Source organism: Nerophis ophidion, linkage group LG16 (genome assembly GCF_033978795.1).
Source record: "Nerophis ophidion isolate RoL-2023_Sa linkage group LG16, RoL_Noph_v1.0, whole genome shotgun sequence".
Taxonomy (NCBI): domain Eukaryota; kingdom Metazoa; phylum Chordata; class Actinopteri; order Syngnathiformes; family Syngnathidae; genus Nerophis; species Nerophis ophidion.
In genome coordinates, this window is record NC_084626.1 from 35,375,452 (window position 1) to 35,395,331 (window position 19,880).

At 38.3% G+C, this 19,880-nt stretch overlaps 1 protein-coding gene across 5 annotated transcripts in view; it reads right to left on the reverse strand.

Annotated features, from left to right (window-relative positions):
- The window catches only part of LOC133535305 (E3 ubiquitin-protein ligase RNF123), an 80,013-nt gene that overhangs the window by 33,126 nt on the left and 27,007 nt on the right, over positions 1-19,880 (reverse strand). For all 5 annotated transcript variants that reach the window (XM_061875002.1, XM_061874998.1, XM_061874999.1 and 2 more), the window contains 11 exons: positions 13,062-13,163; positions 11,913-12,013; positions 8,457-8,649; positions 8,087-8,232; positions 2,743-2,826; positions 1,628-1,735; positions 1,384-1,561; positions 1,218-1,292; positions 939-1,026; positions 778-865; positions 610-694 (listed from right to left, as the gene is read on the reverse strand). In XM_061875002.1, the coding sequence (XP_061730986.1) occupies positions 610-694; positions 778-865; positions 939-1,026; positions 1,218-1,292; positions 1,384-1,561; positions 1,628-1,735; positions 2,743-2,826; positions 8,087-8,232; positions 8,457-8,649; positions 11,913-12,013; positions 13,062-13,163 (1,248 nt within the window). The remainder of the gene's footprint in view (positions 1-609; positions 695-777; positions 866-938; positions 1,027-1,217; positions 1,293-1,383; positions 1,562-1,627; positions 1,736-2,742; positions 2,827-8,086; positions 8,233-8,456; positions 8,650-11,912; positions 12,014-13,061; positions 13,164-19,880) is intronic.

The window sequence follows — 19,880 nt, forward strand, 5'->3', positions numbered from 1 at the left end:
TTGACAGTTTGCTTACAAATTGGTGACCCTCACCCCATCCTTGTTTGTGAATTACTTAGCATTTCTTGGAAGCTGCTTTTGTACCCAATCATGGCACCCAACTGTTCCCAATTAGCCTGCACACCTGTGGAATGTTCCAAATAAGTGTTTGATGAGTATTCCCCAACTTTAGCAGTATTTATTGCCACGTTTCCCAACTTCTTTGTCACGTGTTGCTGGCATCAACTTCTAAAGTTAATGATTATTTCCCCCCCCCAAAAAAAAGTGTTTATCAGTTTGAACATCAAATATGTTGTCTTTGTAGCATATTCAACTGAATATTGGTTGAAAATGATTTGCAAATCGTTGTATTACGTTTATATTTACATCAAACACAATTTCCCAACTCATGTGGAAACGGGGTTTGTAAATCAAACACAGACACAAGCCTCGTGTCGGCCTCATTGACCTAACTACTTATGTGCTTGTGTTTCTAGCATCGTCATGACAACATTACTAATTCATCAAATCAATCACCAATTAAGGGAAGAAGGAGGCATAATGGATTTCTTTAAGGGTTATTGATCAAGAACAGCAATCGTCACCATGGCTACACAGTGAAGAACGTACTCTGGAGGCTGGGAAGATTGGCATCTTCGGGTTTGGTCTTCAGCAGGTGAGGCAGGCGAGTGTACCTGTATCCAAAACCACAGCCCTGCATGGCACACAACACACACCTTAAATTATCATCTGTGTCCTGCACCTAACATGCGATTTGGAAGGAAATCAGATGCTTACCCTCCACAGCCTGACCAGGATCCAGTTCGTCTGAGCCCAAGGTCTCTGCTCGTACGGTGCCAAAAGGTTCCTCATCATGGCGACACGTCTGAAACACACCACAAGGTGACGTCGTCAAGAAGTCACTAAACACACCCAACAACCATCTGGCCGGAACTCACTGCTCCTCGGGAATCCTCTCCACCGCCCTGAGGGATTGTGGGTAGCAGACATAGCTGGCGAGCGCCTGCATCAGAGAGTCTTTGATGTCTGCAGGAACATCGCTCATGTGAGTTAATTTCAAGGTCTATGAACCTTGGGGCAGCCTTGGTCATAAATATGTTTTAGAAGCTGACTTTACACATGCTAATATAACAACATAGAAGGGAAGCTTTTGACCAGAATGAAAGGACAGAATCATCAAGAACATGTTGTTACACTTCCTATTTACACTCCGTCACCTGTTCCAACAATGCGTGGGTCTGCAAAGTGTTTGGAGAGGATGGCTGCCAGTTGAGTCAAAGTCTCTTCGTAGCCTGCCGTAACAACGTGATGTCGTGACAAACTGTTATAGCAGTGCCACGTGCAATGTGTGACAGGTGACCAACAGGAAGCGGAGGGTGTCACCTGGTAGTTCGTCCATGCTGCAAGATGGACTGAAGTAATTCTTCAGAGCGCTGTAAGCGTTCATGGCCACATTGAGGTACAACTCCGGTGTGAAGGCGAACAATGATCCTGTGTTGTCTGCATGTTCGATGGTGCGTATACACACACACAGGAGCCAGTAGACATCCAGCATCTTCTCCTGGACGCACAACACAAGAGCAGCAGGCTACTCATCTACCATGTTCTTTAACTACACACAACTCACCTTGGAGTAGATGGTGGCGTTGATCCAGGCCAGTCTCCTGCTCAGGTGGTTCAACTTCTCAGCAAACACCTTCTGACTTTTGTGCAGCTCCTCCATGATGTCTGCTCTCTGCAAAACCACCACCACAAATTTAAAAGGGCAAACGTGGTATATTTAGTTCCTCCAGGATTTCGTTGGCTTTTTTATGTAATTGTTGCTTTTTCAAAAAACTGCGGCAAGTGCTGCAATGTTTTGAGGATTTATTTTTTCAATAACAAAGAAATAACTTATGATTTTAGGAATTTGCTAGTGTTCCTTCTAACCTCAAAAGGCACCGGATTTCAACAAAAATTGGAAACACAAATATTGTATTTATATTTTACTCTTTATAAACCACAGACTTAAAATATACTGTACTGTTTTAATTCATCCTAACTGTCAAAAGCAAAAAATATAATTATAGAGAGAAACCAACAAATGCTTCCTTATTGTCCACTTCTCTGTCACAAGTTACTGATATTTTCAATGCATGATTTATGATTGGAAAATGTTTGTCCATCTTAAAAACATTCATTTATGGTTCAACCCATTTACTCCTGCACGTTAAGCGCAACTGTTGAGAGCGATCAATAGCACTAACTCTTGCTGGTAAATGAGAGACGATAAAAAATTATCATCACACTTCAACAACTGTAAGATGTAAATGCTGCCTCTTTGCTGGGTCAGTTTTTAAAATGAAAGTATGTTCTTATTTGTTTTACCATGTAAAAATAAAGGTTAAATAAATATCTAAATATATATTACTAAGGGTTTATATAAACCACAATACCCAGAAGGCTTAGAGTCGTGGACTGAACCAGAAGGAAGTCTGAGCTACACGGCAAAGCAACTATTGTGCCATTTGGGCAAAAAAAAGATGATATATTGTTACACGTTGTTGTTCCTGCTTCGTCTATTACACGAAACCAACATAGGGTTTGCTCTTAGTAAAAATTTTATTGAATAAAATGTTTGGGTAAATTGCGGCATTGGACACTGTTCTAAGGTCGCATATAATTTGCAAGGATCGTTTGAATTTGCATGATTTCCTTGAGGGACTGCATATTTGCCCACCAAGCACACATAAGGAGCCTTACTCCGGCAGGGCATCGAGCAATCTTCTCCTCTGTATCTTTTAGTGCTGCTGCATACTCATGAACATCATCAGCGACCACCACCATCTACAAAAATACACACACACACACACACACACACACACACACAATATTGAATAATTGACATGCTACTTGGTACTGTACATTCTTACAGGAAAAAAAATGCTGCATTGGGTGTGATGCAATACAAGAGCCATAGGAACAAGATGATATAAGTCTGGGACTTAATTAAACAGTATGTTTATGACTATACTTGTCCAAATGTATTGAAAATGATATAAAGCCATTTCAGTAGACAGTTTTTCCAGGTAGGTGGATGGAAATGTATCGTTAAAGGCTTGCGCAAACAGCTAACAAGAGGTGACGTCCTGACCTCCCTCCCTTTTTCCATTCCAGTCTCACCATTTCTCATTTGAGGCAGGCAGTGTCATCACCCCCATATAAAGGGAATGTGCGTCATGGCTTCCAAGTAGGATAAGGCGAGTGGGATAAAATCTGTGCTGCTGGAGTCGTGGCGGGTTGGAATGAAAAAAAATGTGTCCAATATCAAAGAGGTCAAGAAGGCAATTTGTCTGAGAGAAGCAAGGGTGGATTAGAAGACAATGAGACAGGAAATAGGAGTAACGAACATTAACACCAGAAAAAAAAAAATCACAGTGCGCCTCTATGTCATCATGGAACCACAAAAAAAGACGACTCAAAGCGACGTCGTCACAGAACAAAGTTTCTCAAAGTGCAATTGAAAGAAACTTAGGGATTTCAACATCTACGGTCCATAATATATTCAAAAGGTTCAGATAATCTGGAGAAATCACTCCACGTAAGCGGCATGGCCGGAAACCAACATTGAATGACCGTGAACTTCGATCCCTCAGACGGCACTGTATCAAAAACCGACATCACTCTCTAAAGTTAAAGCTCTGCTATGCAAAGCAAAAGCCATTTATCAACAACATCCAGAAACGCCGCCGGCTTTTCTGGGCCCGAGATCATCTAAGATGGACTGATACAAAGTGGAAAGGTGTTCTGTGGTCTGACGAGTTCACATTTCAAATTGTTTTTGGAAATATTCGACATCGTGTCATCCGGACCAAAGGGGAAGCGAAAATGTGTGGCGCATTATGAACCGTAAAATACGACAGCGGAGACCCCAGACTGTTTAACGACTGAAGCTCTACATAAAACAAGAATGTGAAAGATTTACACTTTCAAAGCTTTAACAAATAGTTTCCTCAGTTACCAAACGTTTATTGAGTGTTGCTAAAAGGAAAGGTGATGTAACACAGTGGTGAACATGCCCTTTCCCAACTACTTTGGCACGTGTTGCAGTCATGAAATTCAAAGTTAATTATTTGCAAAAAAAATAAATAAATAAAGTTTATGAGTTTGAACATCAAATATCTTGTCTTTGTAGAGCATTCAATTGAATATGGGTTGAAAAAGATTTGCAAATCATTGTATTCCGTTTATATTTACATCTAACACAATTTCCAGACTCATATGGAAACGGGGTTTGTATATATACATATACACACAAATATATAAGTAAATATATACACATATATACATTAATATATGTACATATATATATACTTATGTACACACATATATACACACATGTATATATATATATATATATATATATATATATATATATATATATATATATATACATACATATACACACACACACATGCAGACTAATGTATGTATATACATGCACACACATATGTATATACATACACACACACATATGTAGATACATACATACACATATGTATATACACACATGTATATACATATACACACATACACATATGTATATACATATACACACATACACATATGTATATACATATACACACATGTATATACATACACTTATGTATATACATACACATGAATACACATGTTTATATACACATACACATATGTATATACATGTACACAAACACACACGTATATTATATATCAAATCAAATCAAATCAACTTTATTTATAAAGCACATTTAAAAATTACCACAGGGGTAGCCAAAGTGCTGTACAATGGACAGGTTAAAATATGATATGAGGACTGAGCAAACAACACAACACAAACAGAACATGATAAAAAATAAATAACATAAAAACAGGTTCACAGCAGGTGTATAATGGGGTGCCATTGCAGGATGGATATCACTTAGTGTTAAAAGCAAGGGAATAAAAGTATGTTTTTAAGAGAGATTTAAAAACAGGAAGAGGAGGCTTGTGTAACACTCATAGGTAGGTTGTTCCAGAGCTTGGGAGCAGCAGCAGCAAAAGCTCTGTCACCTCTAAGCTTCAGCCTTGTGTCAGGGACCGTCAGTAGCAGCTGATCGGCTGATCTTAGGGATCGAGGGGGGCAGTAAGGCTGAAGGAGGTCGGAGAGATATGTTGGTGCGAGGTTGTTTAGACATTTAAAAACAAATAGGAGTTTAAAATTGATTCGATAACGCACAGGGAGCTAGTGAAGGGACGCTAATATAGGGGTGATGTGCTCACGTCTGCGGGTCTGTGTTAGCAGACAAGCAGCAGAGTTCTGCACGAGCTGCAGGCGGGCAAGGGAGGCCTGGCTAAAGCCTACATACAGGGCATTGCAGTAGTCTAAACGATTCGAGATAAAGGCGTGAATTAATTTCTCGAGGTCATGTCCTGGCAGAAGCGGTTTCACTTTCGCTATTTGGCGTAATTGATAAAAGCTTTTTTGAACGACGCTGCTGATTTGTTTTTCAAATTTAAAATCTAAGTCGAACTTTACCCCCAGGTTTGTGACACAGTCGCTGAGATACGGGGTCAGAGTGCCGAGGTCAACGTTGGGGGAGGGAAAGCGACTTGGACCGAACAACATAACTTCTGTTTTGTCTTCTTTTAGAATCAGGAAGTTAGATGAAAGCCAGGCTTTGATGTCGTGCAGGCAGTCAATGAGACGTTGAACTGTGTTGTTTTGTGCCATTGTGCCATGGGAAAATAGATCTGGCAATCATCAGCATAAAAATGAAATGCAATACCATACTTCCTAAAAATAGAACCAAGGGGGAGAATGTAAAGCGCAAATAAGATCGGGGCAAGGATTGAGCCCTGGGGGACCCCGTGTGGTAGAGGAGCTGTGGAAGACATAAAACTGTCTATTTTTACACAAAAACTCCTGTCGGCTAGGTACGACCGGAACCTGTTGAAGGGCGGCGCCCTTAATACCCACACAGTTCTCAAGACGAGTGATTAAGGTGGCATGGTCGATGGTGTCGAACGCAGCAGACAGATCTAAAAGCACCAGGACGACATATTTGCCAGAATCAGTTGACAGGAGGATATCGTTAAAAACTTTTAGAAGCGCTGACCTGTGCTGTGGAGGGCTTTAAAACCGGACTAGAACAGCTCAGTGATACCATTATCCTCTAAGAAGGGCAACAACTGACTGTAGACAACCTTCTCTAATATTTTGGAAATGTATGGAAGATTAGAGATAGGTCTAAGGTTAGAGAGGAGAGATGGGTCGAGGCTTGGTTTTTTAAGTAGAGGTCGTACCACTGCATGTTTAAACACTACTGGAACTATTCCAGAAGAGAGGCTACTATTGATAATGTTAAGGACACTTGATCCAATAGTATATATATATATATATATATATATATATATATATATTTTTTTTTATATATATATATATATATATATATACACACACACGTGTATATTTATACACACACACAGTGATACAAACATATGTTTAAATATATATATACACACACACACACACACACACACATATATATACGTATGCGTGTTTAAATGTATACACGTGTGTACATGTATGACCCCCAGTATATAATAGCAATGTTAATGTAAATGAGAGTATACAAATGGACCCAATAACAACTATCTCTTGGGGTCCCCACACCCCACTGTATATATTTATTTTAATTTGCCTTCTTTTATCATACCCCTATAATGTTATTCATTTTCTTTGCCTACATTAAAAAAAAAACAGCATCTATCTATATATTGACCAAAAACAACGAGTGTGTTCTTTGGGAACAGCTAATAACTGTTATGTGCAGTAAAACTTTGCATGAACTCACCTTAATGTGTGTTCCTAAATGTGTGTAGGACATCACAGATTAAGAAAGCAGCTGTGATTTTGGTTTACACAGTAAACAGGCATTGTTTGTTCTAAAGGCATACATTTGGCCAAGGACACGCATTATTGTGAGTTTCCTGGATGTCGTCTTTATCACTAAAGGAAAACTCTAATCCGTGGGAGAGAATTTCTCTGTCATTTTCAAGTATGTTTTTTTTTTTTTTTTGAGTCGTCAGCTTTGAGCGACCCTCTGTCTCGGATTCCCTCATGGTCATGTGACTTTAGTGCATGCCTGTTATTAGTTTGCTTCCTGGTTTCGATGATCCACCTCTTCTTGCCTCTGATTGGCCAGCTTGTAACGTTTTGCCCTAAACTTAGCCAATTGTGACTCATCACAAGAATACCAACCAATCATCATGGATTTTCTCAGGATGTATGAATGTTCTCATTTATCCAGGTCATTGTATTTTCTCTGTATTTTTTGGCCTCGATTCGCAATCCATTTCCTCTCTTTGTAGCTTGGAGCTTTGATGTAAGATACCTTGCTAGATGGGTCTAAAAAAAAAGCTAAGCTTTCGTTACTCATTCGAAAAAGTAGTGAAGCTACTGTGAAATGTAGTTAAGCTTTGCTACATGTACCTTGTTATTGCCCATCACTGTGAGTCACGTACGCAAATAATTACATCATTATATAGGAGAAGCAGTGAGAGGGTGGGATATACAGTGTAAAATATGTTGGAAAGTTGGCGCCCACCTCAGCATATGTGTAAATGTTGCAAACTGCTCCTTTCGGTGTGAGCATTTAGCAACTTAGTTAAGAAATCCAGTGTTGTCTTCTTTTTAGACACCACAACAGAATACAGTAAAAAAAAAAAAGGTCTACAATCTGTATATGCGCTTCAAGAACACTTTATTGGGTGTTGGGCTGCTTGGGTCATAAATATTGTCAATAAATGCGTATGAACTAAATATGCAACATTAACCTTTTCTTTTCCTATCCTTGCCTATGTGCATGTAATTTGATACTGTGAGTGTGCTCATTCATATGCGGCCACAGGTACACTGGGGACGTTAATGGAAAACAGTAGAGCTCTTCTTTAGAGGAGCAGACAATATTTTTACTCAATGTGTGTGCAGTGTAAACAGATAGTAAAAATGGATACTAGGTAACGGAATGTGAAAAAAAAAACAGTTATATCCTTATTATTTGTCTTATGAAACAAACTAACATACCTTCCCTAGTTGCTGATGAACGCTCAGGTTGTACATCATCACAATGCCATCAATAATCTCCAGCAGGGACTTATCTGCCATTGGCTGATCCGACTCTTCCAGGGGTCGTCCGAGCAACAGGCCGTCGTTACCATGGCTACCCTCGACTTGAGGCGGCGGACAAAAGAGACAAAGAGGAGACGTGTAATTGTTATTTCTCCAGGAGGCATCTTGCCACTCTGTGTCCTCACACCTTTGTTGGCTTCCTGTCTAGACAGGAAGTGTTGGTAACGAATCATTATCACATCATCGCTCCAGAGACAAATGATGCCATGCTGACAAATTAATAAACGAGAGACCGGCTGTGTGCTGAAAATGTGAAATGACTCACTGTCCTCTTCAGTCCTGTTCTCCACAGCAAGAGTGCGAATTTTGACCTTCTCGGGCTGGCTGAGGGGTCGCCTAGGGGTCATGAGGCTGACGGCGGCTGTGCTGAGGAAGCGATTGGCTCGACCCAGGGTGGGCGAGCTCAGCCAGCTGGGTCTCGCCAGAGCTCCGCCCACTGCCACCGCACCAAACGGCCTCTGATGGTCAGCAGGAGGCAAAAAGAGATACAACACAAACAGAAATGGTTGCGGTGTCTCAATTGGCGCACTTCTGTACTTAAAGGGGACCTACGATGGTTAAAACCTCCATTTAAAACACTTCCTTGTTGTCTAGATAACATGTATTCGATATGCTTTAGTGTAAATTTTGTCCCACAGTCACTTTTACAACACGTTTGCAAGATATTCAATTCTGGAGCCGTTTCCAGACTGCAAATGAAACCACACCCCACCTTCTTTAGAAGTATCATCATTTATCTTTTGAAAATGTATACAATTTAGATATATATCTTGAAGTGGTTACCGCTATTTTTTCCGCAACACATGGTTGGAAATAAACTTACAATAAAAAATACATAGATTCACACTTTCACATCATTAAATACATCTGCACACTCGCTGATCCATTCAGACTGCATAAAAAAAGCATTTATGTCACTGTTGTACGTAGGTGTTATTATGTAAATACTATGATTAGATGAAAATAATACTTTATCCTAACCTTTTTGTTGTTATTCCTCACAGCCTAAAGGGGGAGAAGCTCCTTCCCTTCTCGTTGAAAGCTTTACTTAAAAGGAAACTGCACTTTTTTGGAATTTTGCATATCATTCACAATTCTTATGAGAGACAAGAATACATATGTTGTTTTTAATTTATTCTAACTTGTAAATAAATGTCAGTTAACAATGGAGCTAATTGTAGTCATGACGCCATTGCATCTAATGCGCCCATAAAACCCACTAAAAATATCTAAAAAGCGCCAACAATACTCCATTTACATTTGGTGACCTGAATATCAACAAAGTATAGTAATATTGTTATTGAAATTGCTAACATTAATAACCTACTTTAAGCGGCGTATTAGTCACAGAGAGGAAAGCTACTTTATTGACATAATGTGCCAATGAGCTGCTTTCTCCCCTCTTAGATGGTGAAAGTTAATTATAGACTATAAATCATGTTTCTCACCTGGACAGTAGAAGGATGCAGCTATGAAGTGAAGTGAAGTGAATTATATTTATATAGCGCTTTTCTCTAGCTATAAACCGAGATGTTGGTCAACTTTGACTAGACTCGAGGATGGTGTGAAAGACACAAAAAGACTTGCACCCACCTTTTTTTTTTAACCTGTCACAAGGACTAGGATTCATTCTTCATCTAAACAAGAACATATAAACATCCCATAAGCCCGCAACCTAGTGAGGACATACCTTGTACAGAAAGTGTTTGTATTATTAAGTTTGTTGTCTCTCTCAACGTCTGCTGTGAATAGTAGTCAGTGTTGTTGTTGAAGGAAAAAGTGAACGTTGTGAAGAGTCTATGGAATTTATGCGCCGCCATATGTTTAACATGACCAAATATTACATGAATGAGCCTGTTATTACGATAAGGTATATACTACCAGCATGTATATAAAACCCCGATGGAGGTGTTTGAAAATAAATGTTTTAAAACACCTTAAAGGTGGGATAGAGCGATTCCAGTTGACTCCATTGCGAGCTGACTTTTGCCAGCGTTTACTAAATGTTAGAAGGCATAAAAAAAGAAAAACTAATGTGTTCTTGTCTTACAAAAGGACTGTGAATGAAAGGCAAAATTCCAAAAAAAAGGTGAACAACGATGGATGTTAGTTTTTTAATGCATTCAATTAAATAAATGCAATCAAAAGTCTGCTTACAACGGAGCCTTTCAATTCTGCTTATAAAGCCCCCTAAAGAACATCCAAACACCTCCATTAGGGTTTTATATACATGATGTAAGTATATATGTAATGTAGTAACAAGTACATTTATTATAACATTTAATAATTACGTATTTGGATTATTATAACCATACGTGGCGCATTAATTTAAAAACTATCACAGCATTTGCTTTTCTTTTATTCATAACTGATTTCTGTTCACTGCAGGCTTTTTGAGAGCCAACAAACATAATAAAACATCACTTACTGAATAAGGTCTGCTGTCATTAGGATGCCCACTGCTAAGATGTTCATATATTTAGATAAGGAATGTCTCATAATCCTCGCGAAGAAATGGTGTGAAACAGTGGGGGGACAAAGAACAAGTTCTTCTCGTGTCATTCTAGCCAGTTCTAGGTCTTAAATAGCTGTCGAAGTGCCCCAACTTGTCATATTATATAGTCAGCCATCTACTTTCTAGGTGAGATGCATGATTTATGATCTATAACAAAGTTGCAAGGAGTAGGAGAGCGAGCCGATAATCTTGATACATGGGTTGCAATACGATTCACTAACAATACTTTTTAAAACTATACGATTCCATACGATGTGATTTGATGCCATACGATGAAGATGGAAGCTTTGCATGGTGAAAAGAAAATTAAACGTATCATGTCAGAACAATGTTATGTGTTTATTTTTTAAATAGACACATATACAAAACAGACGAGGCGGTTCCTGTATTAATTTTGAGCAAATAGTAGAACTATCAACTTCAAGGCATTGCAATCCATAAAGTAAAAAAAAAATATGTTTTTCTATTAAAACTTACGTTAGTTGTATTTTTCTTTGTTCTACATTGTTAAACTTGAACTTGTATCAAACTTGAACAAAAGAAATAATTGTTGTGATATTCACAAACGAAGCAAATCTACTGACTGTCTCATTGACATGAACGATAGTTTTAAAAAAAAAATTTTTAAGACAGTGATAAAACACTTTAATCTCAACCAAGGCAGAAACAGTGGATCCTCACTGTTCTGACTAAAATGGAATGGACTTCATTATGATTGCATTTAAAAGTACAACAAAACGTGTATTCATTACAAGCTGTCTAAAAGTAGACATTCAGTACACAGGTCCTGAGAGCAAAGGTTCAAGGCAACACCACTTGTACGTTCAAGACTTTAGTGTTACGTGCTTCCACGTCTCCAAACTAGTCGCTTTAAGTCACTAAGAGAAGTTGGAAAGATACTAGATTAAGCAAGCAAGTCGCCAAGTTGACAACACAAAAAGTAAAGACACTAATACCCGCCTTATGTTGCTTCTGATTAGTTTACATTACATGGTGTCTTCTAAAGTTGGCTGAATGTAAGCACAATAATTTATGGATTTGTCTGTGATTGTTCTTTTTTGGTAAGTCTATCAGAATGTGAGTCTCCTGATCATGTTTAATCACATCTGATCGAACAAAGTTAATACAACTGCTTTCTCTTAATAAGACATGAACACATTATTTACTGTGCAATAATAGTTTTAGCAAAGAATGTAAGGGTTTAACCTGAGCTGCTCCGCTCTCTTCGTCCTCGTCAAGGTCGTCCATGGACGTAGCCTGGATCTCTGCCGGGTCGATGATTATGTTTGCTTTACTGGCCAAATCATCTAGATGAAGACAAAAAAACATCTTCACATCTTCATGATGCTGTCACCCAGCTTGCCAAAGGCCCAATTTAAAAAAGCATTAACCCATAATACAGAATGTGTGTGAGTCCAAACTGTAATAACATACACATTGGAAAAGCTACAGGAAGTAGAAAGTGGAGAAAATGTGGAATTTTAGAACTTACACTCTTCTGGGAAGACAAAAGTACTCCTTGTCTCTCTTTCTGATAGTGCCAAGAAGTTTATTGGACAATTGACTTTTAACTACAACAGCAAGCCCAATTCCAAATCAATACATCTCCTCAAGTAACACACCTATCAGTAAGGCAAAGTGTGGGTGTCAAACATTTGTTTGCTTCTACATGTCATGTGGTGGCCACATCCAATACGCACACCAACGGCACTTCTATGCCTGATGTGCTTGTTAGCCAGCTGGTCCGGTTTCTACTTTTGACGATGCGTGTGGTGCTCAATCACACTGAAAAGTGGGCTGATCAATAAACTAGTGCGGGCCAAGTTAGCAGTAGGTTCAGAGCGCCACTGCGGTGATGAACGAGCCGCTGATTTACACCACTTAACGGCGGGATGTTAATCAGGAGCTGATTACTGCAGCGCCAAAACTGATGAGACACAGTGAGGAAGAACATCTTCCTGGAGAGGATGATAAGGAGCTTTCAAACAACACCAACTGTGAGGAATCAACAGTGACTTTACCATCTATCCTGTATAATAATAACAATAAAATCAAAGGGTGCTTGCTGTGACTGGTCCTTAAAGATAAAGACAACATCAGAAACACCAGTCATCTAATTTCCAAATCTTCCAATCTTTCACGTAAAAATGAAAAACACTTTACCAGGATTACTGCAGTTAATTGTCATTGTCACCCTAGTTTGTTCTTACATGGACACAAAGCAACTGCGCCCTCTAGCGGAGAAATTTGTCACTTGTCAGCGTCCTCTTAAAAAAAAGGTGATGATTTGTCTTGTTTGGACCTTGTGGTCTTGCTGTATATGTTTCATGACTTTGGCTGTGATGACAAACTGACCTTTAAGTGTTTTCTTGAGGTGGGACAGGAGCCCCCCGAGCCTCTGCAGATCGAAGTAGTCCACCTTCCCGTTGTAGAAGATCTGGGGAGGGACGTAGGCAGCTGAAGCAGGAAGACATGGGAGGAATATTTGAAGGGGAGACATGAAGAGAATAGGAAATTAGACAAAGGTAACATGTAAGGAGCACTATGGGAACTCACAAACTCAAACAGTGTTAGTTAACATTCAGGAGTAGATCAAGCAAATGACTTAGTCTGATTAACTCTCTGCTCTTGAGAAGGTGCTCCGACACCAATGTTTCCATACATTCAGTTATCCATACCATACCGCCAAAATTCAATTAGGGCTGCCACAGAAAGACTTGCGGTCCTTTTTTTTTTTCATAGGATTTGTTGTGTATTGCCTCTTGCTCATAGACGGTCAGTGACTGTGGACATGTACATTACACTTAATGTACATGGAACCTAGGTAACATTATGAATGTGTTTTTTAAAATCGTCTTTGCTTATTATAAAACGCATGCATAAGCTTATGTCGCTGTGCGAAATGAAACCAATGACAATTTGTAGGGATGTAAATCGTTAGGATTTTATCGATACCATTACAATTTTATTTACCGATACGAATATTCATCAGTACTAATTGTAATTTCGTGTAGATAAAGATGTTATTTGGGTTGCCACAGAAAGACTTGTTTCATTCTGAGATTATCAAATTTAGTCCCCACTCCTCTACCAAATTATAGCTGACATCAAAGACATGCGCAGTAAGGATTATTCCAACCCAAAATTTGGAAGATGTGTTTTCATGCTTTACAATCTGAATGACTATTGGCATAAACAACCCGTCTCGATCAAAAATGAAATTTTGATCCGTACATGTGTGATCGAATGGCATGTTTACATGAAGCATTTTTTACTGTTAGGTTTTTAATCCGGTTAAATGCGTCCATGTGCACATAGCTAATGACAGGAACTTGTATTAGCGGAGTAAATAACTACATACTTAACATTGTTCACCATGACTTGCCATTGTCGCAGAACTGTAGGAAATTTGTCTGAATAAATCAGTCAAACATGCTGCTGTCCTCCAGCTTTTATAGAAGTAACATAGTAGCAAAATTATTAGTAAATGCATATCCCAAACTGCGCAACTGACATCTAAATTGCGTGTCTGTAAACTAATGTTTGATTCTGTATCTCATTGTTTATAACCTGGCCTGCGCGTGTGTTTTAAATTGACTGCCGTGGTAAAAGCGGCTTCAGGGTGAAAAAAAAAAAAAATCTGTCCGTACTTCATCGATTTGCTGTCTTTTTACGTGTGACTTCTTACTGCGTTTCTGCCATGAAAGAGTTGTGGGCATAATCATAGTGGTGTCCGTATTCAGATTGCATTTTTGGCTGAATTCACTGCAGCAAATCAGTATTGCAGTCGGCCTTAAATTGACTGAGCAGCACCTCCCGCTGTTGTCGAGTGCGAATTACGAATGCTGTCATTTGGAAGCAAAGAATCGCTTAAAAGTGGAAAAACAGTGCCAAAAGAAAATATTTTTTATCTTGGGGTTAGTGCGTCTGCCTCACAATACGAAGGTCCTGCAGTCCTGGGTTCAAATCCAGGCTCGGAATCTTTCTGTGTGGAGTTTGCATGTTCTCTCCGTGAATGCGTGGGTTCCCTCCGGGTACTCCGGCTTCCTCCCACTTCCAAAGACATGCACCTGGGGATAGGTTGATTGGCAACACTAAATTGGCCCTAGTGTGTGAATGTGAGTGTGAATGTTGTCTGTCTATCTGTGTTGGCCCTGCGATGAGGTGGCGACTTGTCCAGGGTGTACCCCGCCTTCCGCCCGATTGTAGCTGAGATAGGCGCCAGCGCCCCCCGCGACCCCGAAAGGGAATAAGCGGTAGAAAATGGATGGATGGATGGATGGATGGATGGATCTTCAAGAAAATAGTTTTTGTACTTTCAAATTATTCTTTAACTTAAAAAAATGTTTTATACATGCAAATCTTTTTGTGTGTTTGTGTAACCTTTTTGTGTTCGAGGAGTTTTGGCAGTAATTTCACTCCATAGCTACACATTTGCTAATACTTACAATAGTACTTGCATAGCTTCTATGTTTTTTTCTTCCTTGCACACAACTAATTTTGGACAAATATTGCTTTGAGCTGAGTATAAAATATATAATTAACATATACCAATACAATCAATTAGCATGTTAGGTGGGTGTGCATTTTTGCAGGGTGTGTTTTGATGCCGCGCAAACGCGACACAGATAGCGACAAACAATCTGTCAGAGGATGTTATCTTACTTCAGAAGAACGACTTAATGGATAACTTTATAACTTAAAATGTTTAGTTTTTAAGTGGATTAACATGGGCCTGTGGCTTACTGGATCGCTACGAGGACAGTTGATGAAGTGCAGTAGTGGTGGTCGTGAGTAAAGCGTATTCACTACAAATTGACATTAATTATTACCAGCGTGCAAGGGATTTTTGAGGAGGAAATATTGCAGGGTTCCAAACTTTTTTGTGGTGTTGCTTTCTTATTTGAGATTATTACAAGATGATTATAAATCGATACCCGTGTCTTTTTTATGCAAGGCAGCCGCTATGACAGTGTGACATAATTACTCCAGTCAGTTTGACAAAAAAAAAAACAAGTACCGTATTTTTTGGACTATAAGTCGCAGTTTTTTTCATAGTTTGGCCGGGGGTGCGACATATACTCCGAAGCGACTTATGTTTGAAATTATGAACACATGACCGTAAAATATCAAATAATATTATTTATCTCATTCGCGGAAGAGACAAAGAAAATGTCAGCAATCGTCACACACACGTCAACCAATAAGAATTCAGCGGGGGAGGGTCATGGCAGAAGTGCATTGTGGGACATGGAATGCTAACTGCTATATGCTACTGCCGTAGCTATTAAAATCGATCATTTCATCATTGGCGGTAACTTATAAAAACTGAGAAGGGCTGAACAAAAATGGCACGAACAGGAAATCATGTACTGCAGATTACAAGCTGGACGTAGTGAAATATGCAGCAGAAAACGACAAGAGGAAGCGGCGCATAGCTTTGGAGTTGGCAGAGTTGTTTAGAAGCGACATCGAAGAAGAAGATTTCATCGGATTTATCAGTTAGGAGTGACAGATTGTTTGGTAAACGTATAGCATGTTCTATATATTATAGTTATTTGAATGACTCTTACCATAATATGTTACGTAAACATACCAGGCACGTTCTCAGTTGGTTATTTATGCGTCATATAGGGGTGTAACGGTACGTGTATTTGTATTGAACCGTTTCGGTACGGGGGTTTTGGTTCGGCACGAGTTTGTAAGCAAAAGTCTTCACAAGCTGCTCTGCTTCCTGCCTCTGTGTAAGCACTTAGAATTGTTCAACCCACACAACCATTTGATTGGTTACATACAAAGCCAATCAGCAGTGCGTATTCACAGCGATCTAATAGCCAATCAGCAGTGCGTATTCAGAGTGCATGTAATCAATGCTTCAGCGTCGAGCAGATATTCGTTTAGCAGGCAAGCAGCGGACAGCGTACTCTCCCGAAATTATAAAAAACACCTCCCAGTCACAACTATTACAAACATCACTACGAGCCCATTGACGTTCTAGAAACTTAAACTGCAGCTCAGCTCGCTCGCAGTTCTGGCTTGAGGTGAAGGCTAATTAGCTTTTAGCGTAACGTTAGTTAATTTTGCTGTTTGTGTGTGTGTGTGCGTGAGTGTGCGTGCGTGTGCCTTTCTAAGGGGCAGCAAAGACCTGTCTGTCTGTTATTTCATTGAACTCCATGGTGTTCAGGAATGAATAGTCTGTCCTATTGCTACTGTACTATTTTTTCAGCTATAGGTACATTAATCATTAGTTCTTGGTCCCAAGTTATTTAACTTATATATTAATGACATATTTACAGTATCAAATGTATTAAAATTAGTCATATTCGCAGACGACACTAATATTTTCTATTCTAACGATAATTATACACATTTTGTATCCACCCTAAATAATGAACTTCCAAAATTAAAAACATGGTTAGATATAAACAAATTATCCCTTAATTTAAAGAAAACAAAAGTTATGTTATTCGGCTATTCCAATCCAGGACCAGCAATAAATATAGATGGCGTGATTCTAGAAACGGTGTCAGAAATTAAATTCTTAGAAGTCACTATTGATAATAAATTAAGCTGGAAACCACACATAAGACATATACAAAGCAAAATCTCCAAAACCATCTCTATTATCAATAAATACAAATTCTTCTTAAATTACGCAGCTCTGCATTTATTATATTGTTCATTGGTTTTACCATATCTAAATTACTGCATAGAAATTTGGGGCAACAACTACAAAACTTCACTACATCCCCTGGTTACACTCCAAAAACGTGCAATAAGAATTCTACACAAGGTGGGATATTGTGACCACACAAATATTTTATTTTTACAATCTAAATTATTAAAACTGCCTGATCTAGTTGATTTTAATACAGCTCAATTACTATTTAAAGCAAACAAAAAGGTTCTACCTGCCAATATTCAAATACATTTCAAACACAGAGAAGGAGTTCATAATCTAAGGGGGTGTAGTATCTTTACTATTCCAACAGTAAGAACTACGAGGAAAAGTTTGTGTGTGTCTGTGCGTGGAGTGATACTTTGGAACGGATTGGATGTGGGGCTCAAGCAATGTTCAAATGTCCATCAGTTCAAAACAAGATACAAAAAAATGGTATGGGCAATGTATATGAATTTGAACATGGATGCCTAAGTGTTAAACTCCATCACTGGCTAATAATGATTATTATTATTATTATTATTATTGTTGTTATTATCATTATCATCTTCATTATTTGATATGTATTATTGTCATCATTTATTGTCATTGCTATTGCTATTGTTCATATTGTTATTATTATTGTTATCATTATCATTATCAATATTATTATTGTTTAGTTATTGTTGATATTATCATTATTATTTTTACTTCTATGACATCACCCAACTAGTTAAACTATATGAATTAGTATCAATGAGAGGAATACATTGAATTGTGTGTGTGCGTGTGTGTGTGTGTGTGTGTGTGTGCGCGCGTGTGTGTGTGTGTGTGTACACAATCCTATATGCAATTTGAGTAATACTAATTTTCTGCAAATGTAAAAACAAATAAGGATTCTGACTAAAGAATTGGTGCCGATGGAAACTAAGAAAAGGGATTTGGGTACACTATCTGGAGTACAGGGCAGGCGAGTGGGGGATCTTATGTTCGTGGATAACTCCTCTGGCAGGGGGCTCCCCTCGTCTCTTTTAATGCACAGCATAGAACACATAAGTACACTATCTGGAGTACAGGGCAGGCGAGTGGGGGATTTTATGTTCGTGGATAACTCCTCTGGCAGGGGGCTCCCCTCGTCTCTTTTAATGCACAGCATAGGACACATAAGTACACTATCTGGAGTACAGGGCAGGCGAGTGGGGGATCTTATGTTCGTGGATAACTCCTCTGGCAGGGGGCTCCCCTCGTCTCTTTTAATGCACACCATTGGACACATAGCAAGAGTGGTCCTCAGGTCCTGTTGATCAGGGGCAGTAGCTCCACAGCCACAGATCCACTATTAACCACTAATATCTCAGTCAAAATGAAAGCTTGTTCCCATAGGCACCATAAACTGTTAATAATGTTTAGACAAAAGTGTATATTATATATACTATTATATATATAGTATTTATATAGGTGTGTGTGTGTGTGTGTGTGTGTGTGTGTGTGATGGATATGTGTGTATTTTGGGTATATGCATGTGTGTATGTATGTGATTGTGTGTGTATATGTATATATATATATATATATATATATATATATATATATATATATATATATATATATATATATATATGTATATATATATATATAAATTGTATATATGTGTGTGTATATATGTGTGTGTACATATGTATGTATGTAAGTGTGTGTGAATTTAAATGTATTATATATAGACAATATATAGCAGGGACCACTGAATTGAATTATATTATATATATTATTGTATTATATATTATATATATATATTGTATATGTATAGGGGGGGGACCTAATAAGTTTACTTCTTCCCACTCCCTTTTGAGCCAATCTTGACATCTACAAAAGATTAGTCACATGTAATGTTTTCAATGTAGGTGTAAAAATAATGTATCTATATATTTCTTTTGTATTTTATGTCATTCCCTTGTTTTGTTTGCATGGCTCAAAATAAACCATTCCTTCATTCATTCAATGTAGCAGCCTAGTTTTGAATGGCAGGGTCCCTGCTATCACATGTTGATAAAAATATAACATTTACATAATAAAAGTCAACTACAGGCTTCCCAAATGCTGTAATAAATTAAGCATGATGAGTTGATTTGAAACAGTTTAATGTTGCACTTCTTATATGTAAAAGAAAGGTTTTTCATTTTATTTAATCAAAGCAACAACTTGAAGCAGTTTAATGTGGATTAAACGTGGGCAGAATTATTAAAGTGTTCCCAATGTTAAAAGGATAAAGCCATTGTTTACAAATTTGGTAAATAAATAACTAAAAAATGTATATTTTGTTGTTTTCTTACTGTACCGAAAATGAACCGAACCGTGACCTCTAAACCGAGGTATGTACCGAACCGAAATGTTTGTGTACCGTTACACCCTTAGCGTCATATAACGTACACTTATTCAGCCTGTTGATCACTATTCTTTATTTATTTTAAATTGCCTTTCAAATGTCTATTCTTGGTGTTGGATTTTATCAAATAAATTTC